Raw genomic sequence first — 18,071 nt, forward strand, 5'->3', positions numbered from 1 at the left:
TAATTACTATACATGTCACAAAACAAGCCATGACACTGTAGAAGGTTTGGACACAACATACCTGTAACAACACCACAATACTGACTACGGGAGGTCTGCTTTTTAACTGTTTTATCTTCAGAGGACCTTTTTCGCCTATACACACGATGTGCATGTCCTTTCACAGCGAGAGTTTGATTCAATGGCTCAATAAATATGAAGTCGTCATTAATTTGTATAAACCCCAGCTGCAAGGAAAACAAAACCAAAAGATCAGGCAGGCCTTCAGCACAAAGAATATAAAAAACATGCATACTTTAAATTACTTTAAATGTCTGTAGAATCTGCATTAAAAACCTTGGTACTATGACAGCTGCCTTTGGGGTCATGCATTTCGGGTACAGTAATCCAAAGGAGTTCTACGTGATATGGGGTGTGGAAAAAGACTGATGTGTACAGACTGGGACAGACACCACGGAGTGATAATATTTGATGATCTGAAAGCAGCGAAGCAATGTGACAAGTTGGTGGCTAAGGCCAGAGGAATGCTAGGATGTATGATGAGAGACACATAACCAGCACCTGTACAGGTCCTTAGTGAGGCATCACCTGGAGTACTGTGCTCAGTTCTGGAGATCGCATTTCAAAAAGGATAAAAGACAGAATGGAAGCAGTCCAGAGAAAGGCAACCAAACATGGTAAGAGGACTGCACCGAAAGTCATATGAGATGAGACTGAAGGACCTAAATATGTATACCTGAAGGAGAGGAGAGAAGGGAGACATGATATAAACTTTCAAATACCTGAAAGGAATTAATGATGCACAAAAATCTAATCTTTTCTGAAGGAAAGGAGGTTGTAAAACTAGGGGTCATGATATGAAATTCCAAGGGGGAAGACTCAGGAACAAGGTAAGAAAATATTTCTTTATGGAAAGAGTGGTGGATGCATAGAATGCACTACTGGAGGAAGTGATGGAGACAAGAATGTAGAGGCGTTCAAGAGGATATGGGACCAACACAGAAGATCCCTACTGGCTAGAATAGAAATGAAGAAATGAGGCGACTTCTATTATACATAAAGTTCACAGTTCTGCTTGAGGGTAACCTGCATGGAGCAGCAGTTACTACTCTCAATAGAAGGCTTGAGCACAAAGTGGCAGTTATTGCCCTAAAAAATCTTGCTGTGAGACTACGTGGACCATTTTGGTTTTTATCTGCCATCATTTACTATGTTACGATATTACTATCTTATTAGTTTAAAATATTATTGGATGTTATTTGATGTGTTTATTTTAAAATATTTTATTGGTTGTTGAAAACTTTTTAAAAAAATTATGAGGTAGATCTTCAAAAGATATGCGAGCGCGTACTTTTGTTCGTGCAGCAGGCGCGAACAAAAGTACGCTGGATTTTATAAGATACGCGTGTAACCACGCGTATATTATAAAATCCGGGGTCGGCGCGCACAAGGGGGTGCACATTTGTGCAACCTGCGCGCGCCGAGCCCAGCGCGCGCTGCCTGTTCCCTCCGAGGCCGCTCCAATTTCGGAGCGGCCTCGGAGGGAACTTTTCTTCGCCCTCCCCCCACCTTCCCCTCCCTTCCCCTACCTAACCCACCCCCCCGGCCCTATCTAAACCCCCCCTTACCTTTGTCGGCAAAGTTACGCCTGCTGAAAGCAGGCGTAACTTTGCGTGCGTCGCCAGCAGCCCTGCTCCGTCCTCCGGTCCCGGGGGCTAGTCCGGAGGCCTCGACCACACCCCCAGGCCGGCGCCACGCCCCCGGGCCCGCCCCCGAAATGCCGCGGCACTCCCCCGAAACGCCGCGTCGTTTCGGGGACGCCCCCGGACACGCCCCCTCCCGCCCCTTTTCGAAAGCCCCGGGACTTACGCACATCCCGGGGCTTTACACGCACCGGCGGCTTATGCAAAATAGGCGCGCCGGCGCGCGAGGGCCCTGCGCGCGTAAATCCAGAAGGATTTACGCGCGCGGCCCTTTTAAAATCCGCCCCATGAGTTTAATTACAGAATGTTATTCTATTCTCAACTGTTTTGAAATATTTACTTTTTTAATAGTATGGTTTTACTATTATGATTTATGTTTAATATTTCCTGATTTTATTGTTGATTTATGAGGAATGATGATGTTTCAGTTTTTCCATTGTTGCACAACATACACAGTCTCGATGTTTGCTGTTTCCAGTTCAGTTTTTGTCTGCACACTGCTATTTATACTTTATGGCCACTTTATTCTGTATTTGATGGGGGTCTGTCTATGTTCTGGTGTGAATGAGGTGAGGTATTCGGCTACTGTGTAGTTTCTGTATAGGGACCTATAGCACCCTGGCTTGTTCTGTTTTCTTAATAGAACGTGTATTGATGTTTTACGTACAGTTGTAATATTTGCAATGTTGCATTTTCATTAATGGGGTTCTTACTGTTTGAGTGCTGGAAGTTAGTCCTGTATTGAATGGGAGGTTTTCTATATTGTAATTGTAGTTCAGTTTACTCATGGCTTTCTGAGGGCCAAATCCAAACCCAACACATATTACAATATACCTAAAGGCCTATGAGTTCCAAGTGCTTTTTTTCAGGGTTTCCTCATTACCATTAGAGCAGTGCATGAAAATATTCTATAATATACATATTATTGTAAGTGATCTTTTTACTTTAGAAGACTGTACTTTCCATGTCCTTTCTCAAGTAAATCTGTCATTATAAATCCACAATGTTTAATGGTATGTGGTAAGGGCAGGAGGGGGTGTGGGGCGTGTAAATAAACATGTAGACAAAGATAAGCCAACTGATATATTTATTTATTTATTTTTTATTTAACAGCTTTTAATATACCGGTGTTCGTGCAAGCACATCACGCCAGTTTACAATAAACTTGAGAAAGGAGGAAATTACAAAAAACAGGGAGTGGGGGAGTGGAGCAGGAGCGAAAAGGGGGGGGGGAGAGAGGGGGGAGAGAGGTAAAGGAGGAAATACAGCAGCTGAGAAAGGTACAAGGAACGTATCAGTATTTACAAGAGAAGTTGCTTAACGAGGTTAGAACATGGTTGATTATTACAGCGGTTAATGAAGGATAAATAGATTATATAATGATATATATGAAAGCTTAATTACTGCAGTTATGGTGGCTTATATTGATAACTTATTAAACAATTAAACACATATATATAAAATATTAGCTTATTTACAGCAGTTACAGCAGGTAATAACGGTATCTTGATTTAGACAAAGGTTGTGAGTTTTAACTGGAGATACAGTGGATATAGTGTATTTGGACTTTTTGAGGGCAACTGACATTATCTGTCATGAGAGACTCCTCAGGAAATTGGAAGGTCATGGGATCAGATGCAATGTCCTATTGTAGATTGAAAACTGGATAAAAAAAAAAAAAAAGACAGGAAACAGAGGGTAGGATTAAATGATCAGTTTTCCAGTAGCCCCAGGCAGGGGCAGCACAAGGCTCAGGAACAGAGTCAGTTATAGGTAACCCACAGGGCAGGAGCAGCACAGGACTCAAACAGGGCAATGCAAGGTTTTCCACCTGACAAGCCACCTGCCCCCTTGGGTTGAGCCCACAGATTCTGGTGGCCAGCAAGACTTAATTGTAGGTGCACTGGAAGACAGAGATACAGGGCACAGAACAATACTCAGAGCAGGCTGCTGGATACTAAAAGATGTCCACAGAAATTAAGGAAAAGGGAGAGCACCAAAGGACAGATAAACAGACAAAACAGAACAAAGATGAAACAAAGTACAAGGCAAGGCAGGGACAAGACTAACAAGACACCAGAAAGAACACTAAAGCCAAACAAGCAGGACGCAAGATACAAACAAGGATTAAGAAGGCCATTAGGCACAAAAGCAACAATAGCAAAACCAGAAACCTAACCAAGGGCTAACGCAAACAGAAACAAGCGAGACAGGGACATGAATACACAGAGCAAGAAATCCTAACAGAGAGTGCCAAATCCAAGACAGAAAACCGCAGGGCCAGCACAAGACGCAAGGAGACTCTGGGAACTGTGAGTGAAATAGGCTTTTAAGGCATGGAAATGCTGACTCATGTGCCTTTGAGGCAAACCTGCACAGCTCAGATTGTGGCCTACTAAGAACCCCTGCAGGCAGGAGGACTTGGGAAAGCCTGTGTTTATCCCTGAATGTGAGATCCAAGAAATAGATCAACTACTGGGGATCTGACGGGTACTTATGACCCAGACTGGCCATTGTTGGAGACAGAATGCTGGGCTCGATGGACATTGGTCTGACCCAGCATGGCACTACTTATGTTCTTAATATTCTTAACAAAACTATTGTGGTAGACCTTTAAAATTAGTGTGCCATAGCCTGACACCTTTATGGTTAATTACTACATGTTATACTGCAGGGGTGAGCAAACTGGGGGGTAGGCCCGTGGGGGGGGGGGGCTTGAACAACCCTGAAGGGGAGCACATTGGTTACTTAATCAAGGAAGAAACAAATGGTTATACTGTCAAGCCTCAGTGCCTTGGAGGCACTGCAAACTTAGGAAGGAGAGAGCTGTCAGAACAGTGACATTTAAGCATGCCATGATTTAGTCATGCCTTTCTTTCAGTGGGCCAGGGAGATGAGCTGCTTCCATTGTGACAGGCCTGAGCAAGGAGCCACTTAATCTGCAGCAGAAATGGACATGGGAAAAACCACTGCAGTGTTCCACAACCCAAGAACTGCCACCATCAGGCTTCAGCCTGGGAAGGCCTACTGCTGCCAAACCCTACCGAGGGAGAAAGAGCACAACTGTTACTCACTGGGGAAAAAGAGGTAGTGAAGAAAAGAATTCAAAGATAGGGAGGAGGTGGAGAAGGGAGAATAAAAGCAAAAAGTATAAAAAAAAAAGTTACCAAAACATGAGAAAATAAAAAAGATAAGTAAACTAAGAAAAATAAAAAATTGAGTTGAAAAAAATAAAAATGCAAAAAAATATTGAAGTAAAACAATATGGTCAGGGTGGGTTGGCCCCTAAGTTTTTTGAAAAATTTTCTAAGCCTTACCATTGTGGTATGTAGTCTGTCGGGATGTGGTGTGGAGAGTGTTAATCTGGCGTGCTTTGGTCTATGTGTATAGACATGGTTTAATGGAACAAAGTCAGTATGGCTTTACCCAGGGCAAGTCTTGCCTCACAAATCTGCTTCACTTTTTTGAAGGAGTTAATAAACATGTGGATAAAGGTGAACCGGTAGATATAGTATACTTGGATTTTCAGAAGGCGTTTGACAAAGTTCCTCATGAGAGGCTTCTAGGAAAAGTAAAAAGTCATGGGATAGGTGGCGATGTCCTTTCGTGGATTGCAAGCTGGCTAAAAGACAGGAAACAGAGAGTAGGATTGAATGGGCAATTTTCTCAGTGGAAGGGAGTGAACAGTGGAGTGCCTCAGGGATCTGTATTGGGACCCTTACTGTTCAATATATTTATAAATGATCTGGAAAGAAATACGACGAGTGAGATAATCAAATTTGCAGATGACACAAAATTGTTCAGAGTAGTTAAATCACAAGCAGATTGTGATAAATTGCAGGAAGACCTTGTGAGACTGGAAAATTGGGCATCCAAATGGCAGATGAAATTTAATGTGGATAAGTGCAAGGTGATGCATATAGGAAAAAATAACCCATGCTATAATTACACAATGTTGGGTTCCATATTAGGTGCTACAACCCAAGAAAGAGATCTAGGTGTCATAGTGGATAACACATTGAAATCGTCGGTGCAGTGTGCTGCGGCAGTCAAAAAAGCAAACAGAATGTTGGGAATTATTAGAAAAGGAATGATGAATAAAACGGAAAATGTCATAATGCCTCTGTATCGCTCCATGGTGAGACCGCACCTTGAATACTGTGTACAATTCTGGTCGCCGCATCTCAAAAAAGATATAATTGCGATGGAGAAGGTACAGAGAAGGGCTACCAAAATGATAAGGGGAATGGAACAGCTCCCCTATGAGGAAAGACTAAAGAGGTTAGGACTTTTCAGTTTGGAGAAGAGATGGCTGAGGGGGGATATGATAGAGATGTTTAAAATCATGAGAGGTCTGGAGCGGGTAAATGTGAATCGGTTATTTACTCTTTCGGATAGTAGAAGGACTAGGGGACACTCCATGAAGTTAGTATGGGGCACATTTAAAACTAATCGGAGAAAGTTCTTTTTTACTCAACGCACAATTAAACTCTGGAATTTGTTGCCAGAGAATGTGGTTCGTGCAGTTAGTATAGCTGTGTTTAAAAAAGGATTGGATAAGTTCTTGGAGGAGAAGTCCATTACCTGCTATTAAGTTCACTTAGAGAATAGCCACTGCCATTAGCAATGGTTACATGGAACAGACTTAGTTTTTGGGTACTTGCCAGGTTCTTATGGCCTGGATTGGCCACTGTTGGAAACAGGATGCTGGGCTTGATGGACCCTTGGTCTGACCCAGTATGGCATTTTCTTATGTTCTTATGTCTATATTTCTGTATGATGCTGTCTATCTCCTGTGTGTGTCTCTCTCTCTGTGTACAAGTGTGGTTGTCTGCCTATAATTGTCTGGGTGTGTTGTGTCTATGTGTCTGTCTTCTGCTGGGGATGGTGTGTCTGTTTGTATTTCTCTGTCTAGGTGTGGTATGTCTATCTCTGTGCCTATCTGGGTGTTGTATTCTGTCTCTCTGTGCGGTATCCATGTTTCTCTATGTCTGTCTGGGTATGGTGTAACTATGTCTGTCTATATCTATCTGGGTGTTTGTTTAGCTCTTTGTGGGTCTGGGCGTGGGGTGTCCATTCCTCTATGTATCTGTCTCAGTACAGGGTGTCTGCCTCTGTGCCTGTGTGTATTTGTGAATGTATTCTTTTCAGCAATTTGAAGAGAACCAAAATAGGGGCTTTGAACTACTAGTGGCAGTGTGGCTGCCTGGTGAATACCCTTCACATGTGTGTGTGTGTGTGGGTGTGCATGTATGTATAGATTAGATATAAAGACATGAAGTAACCCAACTGCATGAATGGAAGGCTGGCCACAGCTCAAAAAGTTTGCTAACCCCTGTTATATTGCATGTATTTATCAAAATTTGAGCACCATTATATCTAACATATTTCTGACTTTTATGAGGGTAATTATCATTAGTGTGCATATATATATATATATATATATATATATATATATATATATATATATATATACACATACATTGTACAGTTTATAAAATACTGCACATCACCACCCTATTGTAGGTTGACCAAAATAAATACTTCATACTAGCAGCTTAAGAAAGATCTTTATTTGGATAAAGTATTGGAATATTCTAGGAGAGGCAATTCAGAAGCAGTCTTAGGAAGCATTGTTCACACAATAGATTAAATCCAATCTACACACCAATGAATAGTTTGTTTTTAAAACATTTTTCTGAGTGACAATAACATAACAATCTCTAAATAGAATGGTATTAAAATTTTATATTAATGAAGCTGGGATTCCTGTAAATCATGTGATTTCTTGTAAATTGAGCACAAAAGGCAGGAACAAAACTTAAAGCTGATCTCAACATACTTATTTACTTCTGGCCTACATTCTAGCATTTTAGCATATTCTGGCATGTCAGCAACCTTCAATAACTCTACAAGTCTAATCAATGTAAATTCACAGTGCAATAATAATACCTTTATAGGAAAAACCTGTTCAAAGTACCCTAACATTCTCAAAAGTATGTACATATGTTTCAGTTTTCAATGCAAGGAGCCACACCATTTATACACCTATTTCATAAATGCATATTTTGTCTTAAATAATTGTACTATGTGAACACAATAACCTACAGTTTATGCATGGAAGCAGATATTTTGAAAACGTTGGCTGATGTATGTGCATATCTCACTTATGAAAATAGTTGCACCCATATTTCTAAGCACCAGTTCACCAAGATCTCCACCATTTGACCCACCCCTTATCCAGTTCATCCATACTCACTCCCACTTGCTTCAGGTCCCTCCCCACCCAAACACATAGCATCACACCACAACTTCCAGTTGCATGTTAGTTCTTCACCTTCAAAACTTCATGCCATACTACACAATCAGTGATGCTTTATGAGCCCATAGCCAGCAGGCAAACATCTCATTGGTTAGCCATGGTGGAGAGGACAGGGAGAGGAAGGAAGGTTGAGTACTGGACCAAAGGGGAATTTAAAAGGAGAGAGGTGTATCTCTCTTCTCCCCTTCGGCCCCTGCCTCCCGGTCACTACCCACTCACCCACACCCTTCTCCCATTTGTACATATACCTGTGTAAGGAACAATCTAGGTAGCATGTGTTTATTTTTTTTTTTAAGTTTTTCTTATTTTTGTATAGATAGTTTAGAAATGGGGTTATGTGTACTAGTAATGGGTCACTTACGATACCACATAAACACAATGTATTAGCACAGCAGGTGTTTGAGCCTTGGAGGGATAGAGGGGGAGGGGCCAGAAGGGTCAGCATGCAATGGGCTACCTGCTTGGGTGGTAGCTCATGGTTATGAGTCTGGGCTGGGTCTGGACATCTGTTAAATTTTTGTTATTTGAGTCTGGTCTTAAGATACTGCCTTGGAGTACGAGTATGAGCAGAAGCAGGTCTTGCAATTTGAGACGGGCCCGGTGTGCTGCTTGGGCAGCAAGAACAAGGTTCACCATTGTCAGCAGCTCTTGAACAATGCTCGTTAAGCAGATTTTTTGACCTGGATGCAACCCTCACCACACAGGGAGGGGAAGGGAAAAGGCACAGGGACCAAATAGGAGGAGAGACTCAAGCACCTGTATTAGATTTCTTTTTTACATCATCCAATAAAGCTGTGGCCATATTATTCAATCCTGTATGTATTAGGTGTTGTGTATCTCTGCCTACTTGAGGGTGGGGACAGATGCAGGGAAGATATAATGGCTGCCCCTCTTATCTTGTTCATTTAAATGATTCTAGTGGCTAAAGCTGCATTTTTTATTCAATACTACCATATTTTATAGATATAGCAGAGTGGCCACTCCAAGTCAGCTCTCCAGGACAGGAATTCTATGTCTCTCCTCTTCTCAGAGGAGATGCAGGGTGCTTATGCACCATTTTACATACTTGATTTCTGGTCACAAGAGCATACTTCACAATGTACTTCCAGTTAGGGTCTGTGCTTATTCTCATGAATCTATTCAAGGCTTTATATAGTAGGGCACTTTAAAAACATAATCCTAGGCCAGTCTGACTCTTCAACCAACATTTTAACCCTGGCAAAGAACAGATTAAAGTCCCCCTGCTTTTTAACCTGCTCTCTGCTAGTTTTCCTGATGCCAGCTGTCCCCTGACAACAAGATTAACAGAAATCCTACTAGTAAGATCCAATCTCGGGCTTCCAGCCATATACAGACCCTTATTCTTCTGATGTCTGAGACCCTTTCCTCCTGACAGTTTGCTTTTTAACTCCAGCTGCAACTTCCTTAATTGGCTTCAGCTGGTTCCCTTTAATAGACCTCCTGAATCAGAACACCTGAAGACTACACATCCCAGAAAGCTCCTATTCATTCTGACTCACTTCCTGTCTGGTCTTTACTCATCACCCTCTAGTGACAAGCTATTGAAAGTCCAGTGACATCCTGCACAATCTGTCATTCCAAGTGTCATATGGAATTGATGCATATTTATATACATATAAGTAGCCACATCCCTAATTTCTCCTGATATGCAAGGGTTCATGGAGGTGGTCAAGGGCCATAGCTGCACCCATGCTACCGGGTTCTTTCTGCACTGGGGGAAGAGAATGGTCTTTCAAAGTCCTTAAGAGGTTTTTTTTTCTTCCTGAAGCTCCTCTACAACAGAGTCAGTAAATTAAAAAAAAACAAAAAACCACACATTCCACACTGTAGATGTTATTCAAAAAATAAAATCCTTTACTTGATTGCAGGAAACAAAAATCTATAGCAGATACATTATGGCTTACTGAACACTCGGTACAGGAAAAATGAAATCTAATATGAAATAACAGTCTCAAGTAGCAGTTAGGCTGCACATCCTGGCAAGGAGGCATGCTGGGTCAAGCACACCTTCTCTAACACTTCCCCTGGCTCCTGCTCCTCTGGATACTGATTTTACTAGCTCTTCCACTGTACAAAAATAGATGAGCCTCTGGCTGATTCGTTTTTTCTGACAGCAACTCTTGGGACATTTCCCCTTCTAGGCAGTCCTTCTTCAGATTCCCACAAAGAAAAAACTCTTTTTCTCCAGTCTCTCTGAAGAAATCTCTCTTAGAATAAGGAGTGTGGAGCTTAACTCCCTCTTCTTAAAGACCTCTTCCTTTTATCTTCAGCATTATCTCAGAAATCCACTCTTCGATGCCAAGACATGATCTCCCCATTCCTGAAGGCCTGGGTACACTGACCTCGCGCACCTGCCACATTCCCAGGATAGGAGGCAGGACCAGCAGTCCTCTCCCCTTGGACAGAGAGACCAGAAGAATCTCTCTCTTGAAAAGTGAGGCTTGAAGAACCCTGAAATAAGAGGGCACAGGTGTTTTGTTAACTCATGATACCTCCCAGCGGAGAGTGTCAAACCTCCTCTACCATTCCTACTCTACTTTGATATAATATATCTCATGCAGCGTCAGACACTGATGCTACTCTAATAAGAGGCAGTTTTGGAATCCCATTTGATACACACACACACTCAGGTCAAAATATATGCTGTAATAGAAAGGATATTATGTAATTAGTTCATGAAACAATTCAAACAAGAACAAAAATATTTTACAAACTTACATGATAAATGTGCACAGTAGATGTTTGAAATAAATAATGAAAAGCATCAAAAGGGTCAAATACCATGTTTCAGCAATATATAAATTGCCTGCATCAGGACAAATCAAGCAGAACAACATGTGGGAGGTGTAGCAACCAGGCTCTTACAGATAGCTTAGTTTTCATTCACAGAATGGTTTGTAGGATAACCTAGCTTGTGATCTTGAAAATAAAGGAACTTGGAAATGCTGTAGATGTATATGTAGTTAAATCATAAGCGGATTGTGATAAATTGCAGGAGGACCTTGCGAGACTGGAAGATTGGGCATCCAAATGGCAGATGAAATTTAATGTGGACAAGTGCAAGGTGATGCATATAGGGAAAAATAACCCTTGCTGTAGTTACACAATGTTAGGCTCCATATTAGTGGCTACCACCTAGGAAAAAGATCTAGGCATCATAGTAGATAAAACATTGAAATTGTGGGTTCAGTGTGCTGTAGCAATTAAAAAAAGCAAACAGAATGTTAGGAATTATTAGGAAGGGAATGGTTAAAAAAATGGAAAATGTCATAATGCCTCTGTGTCGCTCCATGGTGAGACCACACCTTGAATACTGTGCACAATTCTGGTCGCTGCATCTCAAAAAAAAATATAGTTGCGATGGAGAAGGTACAAAGAAGAGCAACCAAAATGATAAAAGGGATGGAACAGCTCCCCTATGAGGAAAGGCTGAAGAGGTTAGGGCTGTTCAGCATGGAGAAGAGACGGCTGAGGGGAGATATGATAGAGGTTTTGAACAAGTAGATATGAATCGGTTATTTACACTTTCGGATAATAGAAGGACTAGGGGGCACTCCATGAATTTAGCAAGTAGCACATTTAAGACTAATCGGAGAAAATTCTTTTTCACTCAATGCACAACTAAGCTCTGGAATTTGTTGCCAGAGGATGTGGTTAGTGCAGTTAGGGGCAGATTTTTAAAAAGTACACCCACGTGTGCTTTTGTTCGCACGACCGGCGCAAACAAGAGTACGCCGGATTTTAATAGATACGCGCGTAGCAGACGTAACTCGCGAGCGCCGACCGCGCAATTCCCCGGCCCGGGAGCAGTTTCAGAGGCCTCGGCCACGCCCCTGAAATGCCGGGGCGGGGCCAGAACCATGCCCGATGCCCCGCCCTCGTGACACGCCCCCCCGACATGCCCCCCCCAGGAAAGCCCAGGGATTTACGCGCGTCCCGGGGCTTGCGCACACCGCCGAGCCTATTCAACATAGGCTCAGCGCGCAGGGGGAACTTGGGGCAGGTTTTCGGGGGGGTACACGCGTATCTTACACGCATACCCCTTTGAAAATCTGCCCCTTAGTGTGGCTGGGTTTAAAAAGGTTTGGATAAGTTCTTGGAAGAGAAGTCCATTAACTGCTATTAATCAAGTTAACTTAGGGAATGGCCTCTGCTATTACTGGCATCAGTAACATGGAATCTTCTTAGTTTTGGGGTACTTGCCAGGTTCTTGTGGCCTGGTTTGGCCTTTGTTGGAAACAGGATGCTGGGCTTGATGGACCCTTGGTCTGACCCAGCATGGCAATTTCTTATGTACTTTCATCTGGAGAGGTAGGATGCATACAGTTTTATAACCTTGGAAGCTAAAAAAGTTCTCATTGATAAATGCTTGCCTGTACAGAGAAGAAAAGAGGAGGGGACAAGAAGGTATTCAGAAAATTAAAAGTCTGCAAAAAAAACAAAAAATGACATTCTTTGTTGGAGGCCATCAGTATCAAAATCTCCCTCACGGACAATAATGGAAGCTACATGGCATCAGCTAGGGTCCTTCTGGACAAGGTGAGTATGGAGCAGAAAAAAAAATATTTTGGGGGTTATGGCTTTGAACATGTGTATGTGTATTTGCCCTTGAACATGTGTATGTTCAAGGGCAAATAGGTTTTTCTGAGCAAATCTGTGGGGCATTGGTTGCCCCTTTATGGCATCTCTGCCTCTTCCCTGCATACACCAATTGTCACTTTTTTATGACCATGAAAAAAATTTGGTTTTTTTTTTATGAATATCTCCCAAATATCCCCTTTTTATGACATTTGTTAATCTGTGAAAACTGAATCTCTTGATATTTGCACTCCAGAGCTCAAACATTTGATGGGGGTAAATCAAATTCTATGAGATTAATCGGGAAATCATGTGATTGATATCAGATTACAAAACAAGATAGGAAATGACGACCCTTGGAACAATCCAGATGACTGCAGATATCAGCACTCCCAGGCTTCAATCTGCCTCCGTCTCCCCTCTGCCGCTGGCCCCACAAGAATCTCAGGCTGCGACACAAGAAATTTAAAACAAAAACACAGTTTCCTTTTGATCAGGGTATTACAGCCACTTCTCCTGGCAGCCAACCTCAGCTAAAACCACCCTCTCCTCTTGCCAGCTGTGCCAGCTCCACCAAGCCTGTGCCAGTCATCATCATCTGGGCAGCACTAAGGGGCATCAATAGGGCATTTGGTGCCCCACAATGTAAAAACTCAATTTTTTATTTTTTTTATACAGCTGTGCAATTTTATATTAAATTGCTTTAAGATTTGTAATATAATATAAATCATATAGGGAGAGATTTTCAAAGGGTTACGCGCGTCTGGGGCATGTCCGGGGTGTGGCGGCGGTCTGGGGTGTGGCCAAGTGCCCCGACACAGCAGCCTGTGTCGGGGCCTGGCGTGCCAGCAGCGAGCCAGCATGCGCAAGTTAAGCCTGCCAGAGGCAGGCGTAACTCTATGAAACAATAGGGGGCAGGATTTAGGTATGGCTGGGGGGGGGGGGTTTAGATAGGGGAAAGGAGGGAAAGGTGGGGGGGACCAAAAAAAAAGTTCCCTCCATGGCCACTCCGATTTCGGAGTGGCCTTGGAGGGAACAGGGATAGCCATTGGGCCTCCCCTAGGGCTCGGCGCGCACAAGGTGCACCCCCTTGCGCGCTCTGATCCTGGATTTTATAACATGCACGCGGTAGCGCACGCTTGTTATAAAATCGGGTGTACATTTGTGCGTGCCGAGTAGCGCATACAAATGTACCCCGCGTGTGCAAAATTTAAAATCGGCCCCATATTGCATGAGCATGAAGCAGAAAATTAAGCCATGTTTGTTCCATGACTAATGATCACCTAAATTCTACTCAGTATGGATGGCTACATAATTTTCTCCTAAATAACTTCTTCTCTCACAAATATATACACAATATTTTTTTCTCAACATCTGTTATACGATTAACTACAATCTTGCTACAGCAACTGTAGAGAGTCAATTATTCAGTCTCTACGATTCTACACTTGAACTTACTTTTGGCAATCTACTTAAAAACCAAGATAAGTCATCTTTCCTCGTTTGCTGGAACTTCAGATTATGACAAATATTTTCTCTCTTATTGAGTAGTTTCATCAAGTTCATCTGGAACAACTATACACTTGGTGGGATAATAGCTTTGTTAGTTTTAATAATAGCAGAACATGCCTCATAGATGGACAGTAAGGAGTGGAGTTTCAGTGGCATCTAGTTGGCCCAGATTTTGGCCGACTGGATTTAAGCTCATTTTCAGTAACAAACCTAGATGACTAGATTGAGCTAAACATGCTTTAGCCAATCAAAATCTGCTGGCTAGGTCGCAGTGGCGTACCAAGTGTCTCCAGCACCCAGGGGACCAATGTATTTGTGTGTCTTTCCAGCCCCCTTCCCCCAATCCTTCTACTAATGCTTAAGGCCACAGAAAATCATTGACATCTCTAGACAGAATAATTGGGGGGGGGGGGGGGGGGAGCCAAAATGACATTTCCTCATATCACACCCACCTCCATAGCATGGCCCCCTGCTTTAAACTGGCTATAAAAAAAAGTCTTAATAAGAAAGTAAAAAAGGGTCTTCTGCATAATTTTAAAAAGCTGGCTAGTTTCACACTTCTAGTAAAACTACTTTTAAAATTATTTGATAGCTTCTTTCAACTAATTATGTATGGCTATAAGAGTGAAGGCTGGAATGTATACAGGAAGGAAAACAATGTCAATATAAATCCGCACCTCCAATTCTGTATCAAACTGTGCATCCACAGAAATTCACCCAACAATGGAGCTTGGATGTTTCCCTTTCAGCTCAACATACAAAAAGATATTTTCAAATTCTGGTGTCACCTCACAGTAATAGCAGCAAAAACACCTTCCTCTGCCAGACACGTTGTGAACTAACACAAAATCCCACAAAAAACACTCAAAAATCTATACAACAAACCTATCATAATGTAACAGTAGTAACACCAAGGACTCAAACAATAGCCCTACCTGTGAAAAAGCATAGGTAAATAATACACTGGGTCCTAGAATACCAATACACCACCTACTGAGGAAACAAAACTAACCGGATTGCTATAGATCCCTACAGACACTATACGCTAGCAGAATCTCTCATCATGGTCACACACACAGAGCAGAAACAGACCCTCACCAAATACAGAATACAGGATCACAAATTAGATAAAAACTGAAATGGAAACCCCAAGAAGCCAGACTCTGTGTGTAACAATGGAAAAACAGAACCACCATGTCTCATAAAACAAATAAAATCAAGAAACATAAAGTATCAATTATAATAGTAATACCTTACTAATAAAATAATATTTTAAAACTACTGATAAATATAAAAATTTCAACAAATTAAAATCACATACATTTTTAAAAAATTTCCCAAGCACCAATAAAATATTTCAAAACACATTTCTCAAATAACACCCAATAATTAAAACTAATAATGATGAAATAAAGGCCCTGCTGTCCATACCTGGGAACTGTTGATTACCAGTCAATCTGAGATTGTTGAGGATTAGGGGAGTGCACAAATTCTATCCTCTCTCTCTCACACATACTCATTTGTCCATTCTCTCTCTCACACATACACTGTCATATACACACACTTACATGCTCTTATACCCACCATAACCTCTCTCCCTCACAGACACTGACACACTCTCAGGCTCTAAGATCCTCTCTCCTCCCCCCACCCCCACACACAAGCTCTTACTCCCCTGGGTTCTCTCATGCACACGCACGCTCTCACTGTCACTGACTCTCTCACATTTACACAAATACACACAACCACTCAGGCAAGTTCTTAGTCATTCCCACACACACAGACCCCCAGGCAGGTTCCCATTCATTCTCACACTGTCCCCTTCCCACCCCCTAGGCATGCACACATTCATTCTCACACACACAGAGACCCCCAGGCAGGCACCAATTTATTCTCATACACAGATATACCTTCAGGCAGTCACCCATGTATTCACACACACACACACACACGCCCAGGCAAGCTTCCATTCATACATGTGCTCACACTGAAGGCAGACACCTCTATTTCTTTTGCCAGCAATCTTGGAGCCTCTCTTATTTCTCTGCTACCGCTGTCACTGCTGACACATGGCTATTGCTGCTACTGACACTGAAGCCCGTTCTGCTGCCTCTTCTGTGCAGGCCGTGTAGTATTAATAATTTGCGGGCTTCCAGTTCCTCCATACTGATCTCGTACATTGCGAGATTGGCATAGCGAAAGTGCTATTCTTGCACATTCCCAAAGATAATATATGCCAATCACTAAAAATATATATATTTTTTTTTTACCTTTGCGGTCTGATCTTAGTTTTCTAATTGGTTGGTTATAGACTTATTTTCACCTCCCCTTTTTTTTTTTTTGCCGATTCCTTTTACAGGTTCCTTTTTTTCTATTTCTTTTCTCTCCATCTATCTTCTTCCCTCAAACACACAGTCAGGTTCTCATTCTCACGTGCTTTCTCTCACACGCACACTCAGGCTCTATTCTCACACACTGTCTTCTCTTACACATACACACACACACACAGGCTCTCATACTCAAATGCTGTCTCACACACCCACAGCTCTCACTCTCACAAGCTCTCTCTCATATATACATAAATACATACACACTGTTTCTCTCTTGCACATGCTGTCTCACTCTCATACACACTGGCTCTCTTACTCCCACACATGCTGTCTTGTTCAAGCACAGGCTCTCACTGTCACATGCTGTCTCTCTCACACACACAGAGGCTCTCACATGCTGTCTCTCCAAACATTCAAGTCCTCAATCCCACACACAGTCTCAACTCACTCACACACACACACGCAATCTCTCAACTCACTCTTATACATACAGACACTCTACAGGCGGTGGTGGGAAGGGGGCTGTTCAGGGGCGGTCCGGGGGGCACAGCGGCCTGTACCAGATGATGGCGAGCCGGCGTAACTTTGGAAATAAAAGGTAGGGGGGATTTAGTTAGGGCTGGGGGGTGGGCTAGATAGGGGAAGGAAGGGGGGATCGCAAAAAAAGTTCCCTTGGAGGGAACGGGGAAAGCCATCGGGGCTCCCCTTGGGCTCGACGCGCGCAAGGTGCACAAGTGTGCACCCCCTTGCACACGCCGACCCTGGATTTTATAACATGCGCGCAACTGCGCATGCATGTTATAAAATCAGGCATAGATTTGTTTGCGCCGGGTTTCGCGAACAAATCTACGCCCGCGCATAAGTTTAAAAATCTGGCCCATACTGTTTTAGGTCAACTACCTAGTGATCCTTTGTTCCATTCATTGCATTTTACTGAACACCAATAATCTTATGGAATTTCAACCAGTTTTAGTCTTTGTCTTTAGCTAGGGGAAAAATCATATAGGAATTCAGATGCATCCATGCATTTACATGTTTTTGAACAGTTCAAGAAGTGCCAGACTTAAACAGTGGTTTCATAAAAGGCTTTGCAAGTTTCTCAGACACTGCTGCAATTTTTATTTATCATGGAAACTAGATAACTGAAGCATGTCACCTGTTCCAGGAGCCCAGCTGTCAGAGTGCTTAGGATAAATGTCTAGAGTGACCTTTTTACATACATACATACACACACACACACACACATTTATATATTTATTTGTTTATTTATTTATTTATTTTTACGGGGCTATCTGAAGTCTCGTTGCTAGTGCTCAGCAGAGTCCAATATTTCCCCCAAGGCTTGGTGTCTCTCTCTACCAATTCCTGTAAACTCTGTAGGTAGTGAAATATTTCACAAGACCAAGCAAAAACAGATACCACACTCCACAGAATCCAGATTCAATATGACTACTACAACACTGTACCACTTGCTGTGTAAATGTGCACAAGACCTATCAAACTGTCTATGTTCAGATTTATATGACAAACTTTTTGTAACAGTGCAAACTTTCTGCAACTGTGCTTACTAATGGAACTATACCACTAATAATAGCAATAGTATTG

General features: G+C 42.3%; 1 protein-coding gene across 1 annotated transcript in view; it reads right to left on the bottom strand.

Annotated features, from left to right (window-relative positions):
• ADAMTS19 (ADAM metallopeptidase with thrombospondin type 1 motif 19) overlaps positions 1-18,071 on the bottom strand; it is a 465,279-nt gene that overhangs the window by 422,221 nt on the left and 24,987 nt on the right. The window contains exon 3 of the mRNA XM_029619011.1: positions 62-227. Coding sequence (XP_029474871.1) covers positions 62-227 — 166 coding nt within the window. The remainder of the gene's footprint in view (positions 1-61; positions 228-18,071) is intronic.

The sequence above is a fragment of the Rhinatrema bivittatum genome, chromosome 1 (genome assembly GCF_901001135.1).
Source record: "Rhinatrema bivittatum chromosome 1, aRhiBiv1.1, whole genome shotgun sequence".
NCBI lineage: Eukaryota > Metazoa > Chordata > Amphibia > Gymnophiona > Rhinatrematidae > Rhinatrema > Rhinatrema bivittatum.